The 8,641-nt window shown below is 39.5% G+C and overlaps 1 protein-coding gene across 1 annotated transcript in view; it reads left to right on the top strand.

The window, feature by feature from the left end:
• EXOC4 (exocyst complex component 4) overlaps nt 1–8,641 on the top strand; it is a 345,298-nt gene that overhangs the window by 302,746 nt on the left and 33,911 nt on the right. Inside the window, exons 16-17 of the mRNA XM_018566438.1 lie at nt 4,276–4,454; nt 7,339–7,498. Coding sequence (XP_018421940.1) covers nt 4,276–4,454; nt 7,339–7,498 — 339 coding nt within the window. The remainder of the gene's footprint in view (nt 1–4,275; nt 4,455–7,338; nt 7,499–8,641) is intronic.

Below are 8,641 nucleotides of genomic sequence, written 5' to 3'. Positions count from 1 at the left end.
TATGGAACTTTTCATGAGCTTCTCTCTTCACCATAGTCACAATGGCAACACAGCAGCTATGCAGGTGCATGACGATGTCTACTGAGCCCACTTACTCATCGCTCTGGCTCCTCAGAGCCTGCAACCCAAAAGTGAAAGCATATCAGGCACTGCATGTTGCTTTCATTAGACAACCACACACAGCGGCTCTCAGGGCACAAGGCTGAGCAGAGGCATCAATAAGTGTGCTGGCATGTTCCAACACAAAAAAAGCCCTGTATTATTTTAGTTGCTGACTTTACTATTTATTGGACCTATTCAATAAAGAGTAATAATTCCTGAGTGCAGTAACTCATAGCCGAATACATTTTGACTTGCAAGCTGAATTAATCTTGTACCTGCAACAGAAAAATATACTCAACAAGTAATTTAAACATGTGGTAATTTGAATTGGACTAGTGATACAGCAAGCAGAAGTAATTAAAGGTTCAGAAACAATTGCTGCACAAACGACTGATATCACAAGCTGGATAATGTTTATTCCGAAGTCAAAACATGCTGTAAACACACTCTCCTCCAACTCTCAACTCTCTCTAACTTTTAATTGTTAACAGAAATAATTAACCAGTTGACATCCGCGGTGTTAAACCCCCTTCCCATCCAGGCCATTTTTCAGTATTCAGCGCTGCGGTACTTTAACTGACATTTATTCCGTCATGCAGCGCTGTACTGAAATAATTTTTATACCCTTTTTTGGGGACAGATAGAGCTTTCTTTTGGTGGTATTTATTCACCACTGGGGGTTTTATTTTTTTACTATATTAAGGAAAAATTACCGAAATTTAAAAAAAAAACACAGTTTCCCCTATATTAAATGATAAAACATTTATTATTACCCAATTTTTTGGTAAAATATAAAAGATGGGGTCACGTCGGGTAAAAAGACACTAAACATGTCAAGCCTTAAAATTGCGTGCGCGCGCGAAACCTCAAAAAACGATAATACCCAAAATTGGCCATAGGCGACGCTTTAAAAGCTGTTACCGCTCATCAGTTTAGTGTTATCAGTGATTGATGGCCCTAAAATGATTGCTCTCACTGCGACGTTCGCGGCGATATGTAACATGTGTAGCGCAATTGTAATTTTTGCGCGCTGGGGCACCGGACGCGTATTTACGTTTATAGGCGCGTAAACGTGGGGGTGGGGGAGTTAAACATTTTGGGGGGGTTTTTTCCCCTTTTTTTATATGTGACTTTTATTTTATTTTACTTTTTTATGTGTTACTTTTATTTTTTTTTATTTATATTTATTTTTTTGCACTTATTGTTATTGCTATTATATAGGGGGATAACAACCCCCTATATAATAGCAAAGGCACACTGACAGGTCCTCTTTATGGAGATATTAGGGGTCTCTAGGACCCCTAATATCACCTGTGGACCCCAAAAGAAGCTGATGAAGCAGAGATCTGCTTTATCAGCTTCTTCTCTCTGGCAATAGCAGCCAGATGACTGACAGGTGAATGCGGAAGTGATGTAATACACATCACTTCTGCATTCACAGCCCGGACGGAGATCAGCAAGGAGCTGATCTCCCGTCCTCCTCCTCCTGACGCCCTCGGAGCCGGTCCCGGGATCCAAGATGGCGCGAACGAGCACATATAGGCGATCGGCGGGCTATGGACCCGCTGATCGCCTATATGTGAAACACCCGGTAACGGGTGTGTGCAACGGTCGGGTCTTTTCTGCCCGTGCGTGCCCGCTAGGGGGCGCGCGCGAGCAGAAAAAAATTGCCGTCTGGAGACGGCAACCCGCAGATGTAGCAGTGCCGTCCATCCGTTTTTTTACTACGGGCGGACGGCAAGAGGTTAAAGTTACACAGTACTGGTTTTAGGAAGCAGACACTCCTACTGATCATGTGAAAAGATATGTAGCCAGGGTTCGTAAAATAAAAAAAAACCCACAAGTTAACTAGATTGACTCTGACTGCAACTCTCTGACACAGTTGCAGTGTGTGCTGGATTGCATTAGCAGTTTGCCAATTGCTTTCAGTTGTTGCCCGGGATTGCTGTTTAAAAGGACACTATTGCTGATTTATCGTCCATTGTAAAAAAAGTTGGAAAGAACAAAATCTACTTTTGAAGTTAAATAAATTAAATTTGTAAAATAAAGTGTATTACTGTGCCCTAAAATGGCTAAGGTGTAACTGAATCATTAAAAATTAAATTATGACAGGGGAAGGGGGACAATCTTTATATGTCTCAATGTTATGACTGATTATGACTTATATTGACTGTATTTGGAAGTGCATAGTTACCTCTTTGGTTATAATAGAAGCTTTAGCTATATCATATATTTAACCTGTAATACCCTTGAATACTATCAATGTTTCTATAGCCTTGATACATTCTTAAAAGCCACTAATACTTGGCTTTCCTTTAACTCAGTGCAAGATGGAGTTGCAGTCAGCCAGACTTTTCAAGAAATGTATGAATTCCAATGTGGTTTTTTTCATCTTGCTTACATCCATATTGTGTACATACATATCCATATTTATGCATACATATTTTGTTTTCTGAATATATTCAATCATTCTCGAAGTATATGCTAATTCTTTCATTAAATCTGTATTTATTAAGAATTCTATAGAAACTTATAGGTCATTATTGAGCTGCAATATCTCTAAATATTGAATTGCCACCAAGATGAAATCCTATGAAATGCTTAAGCTAATGTGCATTGCCTGCCTGTTACTTTTCTCGGAATTTCCAGATCTTCATACTTGTTTATGGTCTAAAAGTATTAAAATAGGTGCCCCTTTTTATTCTCTCATGACAAGTTTACTTTAATCCTTAAATGTTGACAAAACAAAGAAAGCATGGTCATCAAGCATGACTATATTTTGTAGACAGTTATATTCAGAGATCTTGTGTCAGACCAAATCAATTGTTAATAAGCACTGTAGGCAAACCTCACTCTTCACAAACTCACCACAGGCAGCAACCAGAATGGACACAAACTACTAAATCTATTTAATTATTCCATTTGGGTAGCATTAGCAGTATTTACTTAAAAAGTAAGAAGACTTATTCTGTCTGAATGTAAAAGACCTAATTATTTCATTACACTTTTTTAAATATTCCAAAACCCTATAGAACAATACGAATATTTGGTGACTGACAGGACCACATGGAATAATCTGAATATTTGCTTCCATGTGTGGACAGTTTTCCAAATTAAGTTGAGGGGATGGGCCGAGACTCACGAGAAGTTGCCAGGTACTACACTGCATACTAATCACAGAGTGTGCACTTAAAAAACTAAGTAGGTAACATTAACTTAGTGACTTCAGCAGCCTCTGATTTTAAAAGGATATGTCTTTTTTAGTCACTTTATTATTAAAACTATATGCAGACAATATATAATGTAAAATGTAAAAGTGGCCATGGCAGAAATTTATGGGGAAAAAGGATCCCTCAAACTGTCCCTACAGGAGCCGTATGAGCAGTTGTTACTTCACGGGTTTGAAATGTACAATTAGTGTTTGTTTGTCTGCACTGTTTATACATTTATTTTCTTTCTTTCTTTTTTTGTCTTTCTTTCACACACACCTATATTTTATGTTCTGTATTTGTTATTATGTAGTTCACACAATTACTTTGTTGTATTGCGTAAACAATTTCACTTACCCTTAACAGATTTGGGTAAAGGTTACAGTCAGAACATTAAGTGCAGTTTGCTGCAGTCCTGCCCAAAGCATTTCTATTACAAGTTTTATATAATAGGGAGGTCTCTGAAAAGTTAATCTAGGAAAGCGTCTCCAAAGCCTACGTGTAATGTTCAGGCTGAGAGGCATCTGATATTTTGTGTGTGACCCAGGGGGTCAGGATTTCATAAGAGAGTTCTCTTTCTTACTGCTTGGAATTAACAGAGTGAGCAGAGTGTACGGTGAAGGCATCAATCACAGGCTCTATTTTTCAGGTGATCTTTGAGAAACTCTATGCAGGTAAATTAAAATCTGTCATAGTGACATGGCTAAGGTTATGGAAAATGTAACCTCTGGCACCATGTCCTTAAAAGCAACTAAAAATGAAATTTTCCTTAAGCTGCAAAACATTAGCTGGTCCTAATACTCTGCTTTATGGAAAAAAGTGTTATACTGTGCTTCGTGCATGATATTTGCAGCATTTAATAAGAAAGGTTTGAGAAAGACATTTGAAAGACAGCTGTAAGGAAGTCAGGAATGTGATACTTTGTAAAGCATAATTCAATCCCATTTCTATTGTTCTGTTTCAGAGTTCACTGCTTCCACTATCTCATTCCTTTGGCCAAGCAAGGGAACTACGCTATTGTAGCCAATGCGGAGAGCATGGACTATGACCCACTTGTTGTACGGCTTAATAAAGATATAAGTGGCATAGAGGAGGCTATGGGATCCAGTCTACAGCAGCACAAGTTCATGTACATCTTTGAAGGTAAATGTTTCCTGATTTTGCAGCCATTACAATGCAAAGTTAAGGAAATTGTAAAAAAACGAAATAAAACAAGTTATAGAAAAACATTTGATTACATATGTCCCACATTTTCAAAACTCCAGCCCACACCTAAAATTGTTCTGCTTATATTCTATAGGCTGGCAATGGTGCGATTGCCAAAGTTTGAATTGTTCAATAAAAAATAGATGAGTTTATGGTGAATGAAAAACACAAGCTTTTTCAATTATACTTAATGTCTGTACTGGGATGAATTGCTCAGCATCCAAAATACAAAACCATAAAAAAATCCATTGCTTTCAATTGTGACAGTTCTGCGTTATTTTGGACTGTCCGAAAATTCCAACATGATACGGTAGTATTGCAATCAACCCTACAAGCAAAGCTCTTCAAACAGAAATCTGTGCTAGTTTGCTCCTGTTGCAACATGTGAAGCAGTCATATTCTTAACCTGTGTAGAGAGTTGAGTGTAGTGGAGGTAGAGATTCTTTATTATAAAATGTGCACCAAAGGTTGGATAGATATTGATGCCTTCATCACTTTTGCGCAGGCAAGAGATATACACTCACTGGCCATTTTATTAGGTACACTTGTTCAATTGCTCATTAAAGGAGAACTATGAGATGAGTGATTTCCACTCACCTCATAGTTCTAGCCTACCTGTGACAATGAGACTGTCACAGGTCGGCTCAGTAGATCGGGAGGTGAGCGAACACATACCAGGTTCGCTCACCTCTCGATCCTGTCACGGCTCTCTGCTGTGACAGGGGGAGGGCTGGATTCCCCTCTCCCCGCTCCGATCTGCCAGCGCTGACTGGCGGAACGGACGGGGGAAGGGGCAGGTACAGCTGGCTCTGCCTCTAGATAGGCAGAGCCAGCTGTCACTCACGCAGCTGGGCGGATCCCGTCATCTACGTCGGCATCCGCTCCGGCTGCGGTGTCTCCGTATACCGCGAGCTGTAGCTCGCGGTATACTGAGCTTAGGGTAACGGGAGGACGCTAGTTTGTGTCCTCCCGTTACCCTAAGGAGAACTATGGGGAAAAACACTGACCCCATAGTTCTCCTTTAACACAAAAATCTAATCAGTCAATCACATGGCAGAACAGGGCAACTGAGGCAACAGTTTGCAAGGGCTCACCAAAATTCGACTTTAAAAGTTTGGAAAAATGTTGTCTGGTCTGATGAGTCTTGATTTCTGCTGTGACATTCGGATGGTCGACGTCTGAATGTTATGTAAACAACAAGAAAGCATGGATTCACCCTGCCTTCTATCTAGGTTCAGGCTGGTGGTGGTGGTATGGGGGATATTTTCTTGGCACCCTGTGAGCCCCTTAGTACCATTTGAACATCATTTAAATGCCACAGCCTACCCCACAGTATTGTTGCTGACCATGACCACAGTGTACCCATCTTCTGATGGCTACTTCCAGCAAGATAACGCACACAAAGCTAAAATCATCTCAGACTGGTTTCTTGAACATGATAATGAGTTCACCGTACTCAAATGGCCTCCACCGTCACCTAACTCCAATGGAGCACCTTTGGGAGATTTGTATCATTGATGTGTAGCCAACAAATCCACAGCAACTGCGTGATGCTATTATGTCAGTATGGGCTAAAGTCTCAAGAAATGTTTCCAGCACCTTGTTGACTCTATGCCACAAAGAATTAAGGCAGTTCTGAAGGCAAAGGGGGGTCCAACCCAGTACTAGCAAGGTATACCTAATAAAGTGGTCAGTGAGTGTATACTCAATGTGACAGAACTGTATAAAGACAACAGAAATAAAATAATATTTTAATAAGAATTTTCTAAAATGTTCCTGAAATGGTATCCACATACTACAAATGTCAAATGCAACCAAAATTGTGATTTTGTGTTTTGAAGAAAACAATAAAACTTTTGAAAGAAAAAAAAACAAATGCAACCAAAAAGCATACTGCAGCACAGCTCAGCTCCCATGAAATCATGTAAATACATGTCGGCACATACGCGAAACGCGTCTGTTTTTTAATTTTTTTTCAGATTTAAATAAGCACTGAATTGGTCTTCATGGTCTATACATTATGTAGAGGTCAAAAGGGAACCAAACATTGAGTCTCATAACTACTGGTATTGCATCTTAATCCCCCCTCCCAATTATCTGACAAAAAAAAAGCAACTCCTGGAGTGTTAGTTGTAGAGTTATTGCAAACTCTGTCTGTGACCTTTAGACAATCATTTCTTTTTTCTATGTAGAAAAAGGAATAAAGCATACAGGTCGTGTGCAACACCCATCGGGCAAACTACGAAGGTTGCAGCACTGCAACACCTTGGTGGTGGCCCTGGGTGGATGTCAGTGAAATGGCAGAGCTCGATTTGTGTGCAGTGATTTGACCACCACTATGTTGGCATTATTTATTCAGTATTTATAAAGATTTTACATCACAATTTTTTTAAAGAGCAACTCTGGGCATGTAAAAAAAATTAACCCTTGCAGTACGGGGGTAGCTCATTTTGTGGTTCTTTCTGGTTTAGAGACTGAAAAAATATATATACTTACCCAATCCTCGATCCTCGAAGCCTCTTCACCAGACTTCAGCGGTCTAAGGATCCGTGATGTCATTACATCCATTGACTTGCACTGAATGTGAGGACGCCGAGGGACATTCCACATCCGGAGCAGAGGAGGAGAGAAGTGAGCAGTTACTGCCATGGGACCAAGGATCAGATGAGTGTATCTTCTTTTTGGACCCTAGACCAAGAGGAGCACTTACGCATTGCAGTGCAGGGGTAGCCCCACTGCAAGGGTTATTTTTTTAAAGAGTTCTTACTCTGATATGACCCTGAACTATGAGGCGCACTTTAAGATTTTATCTTTCTTACAGGTTTGGGACATCTGATTTCTTGCATCCTCATTAATGGAGCCCAGTACTTCAAACGCATCAGTGAATCTGGGATCAAGAAAATGTGCAGAAATATTTTTGTCCTCCAGCAGAACCTCACTAATATCACTATGTCCCGCGAAGCTGATTTGGATTTTGCAAGGTACAGTAATGTTTTTTTCTTGTTGTTTTAATGTAATAATGTTTTTTTCTTGTTCTTTTAATGTACCTTGCAAGATGTGGATACCAACAGTTTAATTAGATTATATCCACTACTCTTTACAGCTGGTTGTTTCTGGAATACCTGTCTGTTTAAAGGAGCAGCAGCTCTCTATTCATTGGTCACTCCCAAATCTTTAAATCCCTTACCCTATTAGCAAAATCCAGCAATCCTATGGGGAAACCTTATTCCCACTGGTTACACACGCCCCTTCTTCCTTTGTTGATTGCCAAAATCATGACTGCAGGTAAAGACAGATATGAAGATTGGTGAACTGCATGTATTTTCCCCAAATAATACCTTTTTATACCTGCCCTATTTCTATTACCTGTATACAGATTTTTGAGGCACTTATGTGAAAGAGTGAGCGTTTTACTGATATTTCTTACTCATTTACACACACATCCTTAATCAGAAAAGCAGTGAAAACTGTACTGGTAAATTGCAAAGTAGAGTAACCCACCCACCTACCCAACCAGTGTGTGGTAATTGTTAGGAGAACTTGATTATTCTCTTTAGATAAAAGCACTCTACATATTTTATTTTGCATGGTTACTGAGTAAGCCAGTTGATGGCAACAGGAGGGTTAGTGTGTTGTATGTCTGTCTTATTTGCAGGTATGGTATGATAGCCAACTATCTAAAGGGCCCCGAAGGAAATTCGTTTATTTGTACTTTTCTACGCTTTTTTAAAAACATTTTTTACTATATAAAGTAAAAAAGGCCAATGAAAATTGAAAAAGCCTGTTTCTCTTACTACTAAATCATAGCAGACAAAAATATCAGGACAGTATGAAAATCCCCTAATGACCCCTTTTAGTAAATAGACACTCCAAGGTGATTTGATTTTTTGCCCCAATTTTTGGGAAATGAAGAAACATGCTAGTTTTGGGGGTTTAGTACATGGAGCTTGGTAATAGTGCATAAGATACAATAAATGTACAGGTCATGGAGGGATGGAGGCAGAGGTAAAGGGGTTAATGTACAGGTCACATACAGTGGAAGGATGGAATGAAGGGGTTAATGTATAGATGTGCAGGATAAGGGAGGTGAAAGGGTTAATATATAGGTCAGTGCATAGACAGAG

This window comes from Nanorana parkeri, unplaced genomic scaffold (genome assembly GCF_000935625.1).
Source record: "Nanorana parkeri isolate BGI_ZX_2015 unplaced genomic scaffold, ASM93562v1 scaffold27, whole genome shotgun sequence".
Lineage (NCBI taxonomy): Eukaryota > Metazoa > Chordata > Amphibia > Anura > Dicroglossidae > Nanorana > Nanorana parkeri.
Note: the sequence above shows the minus strand (reverse complement) of the source record. Positions and strands in the feature narration are given on the sequence as shown.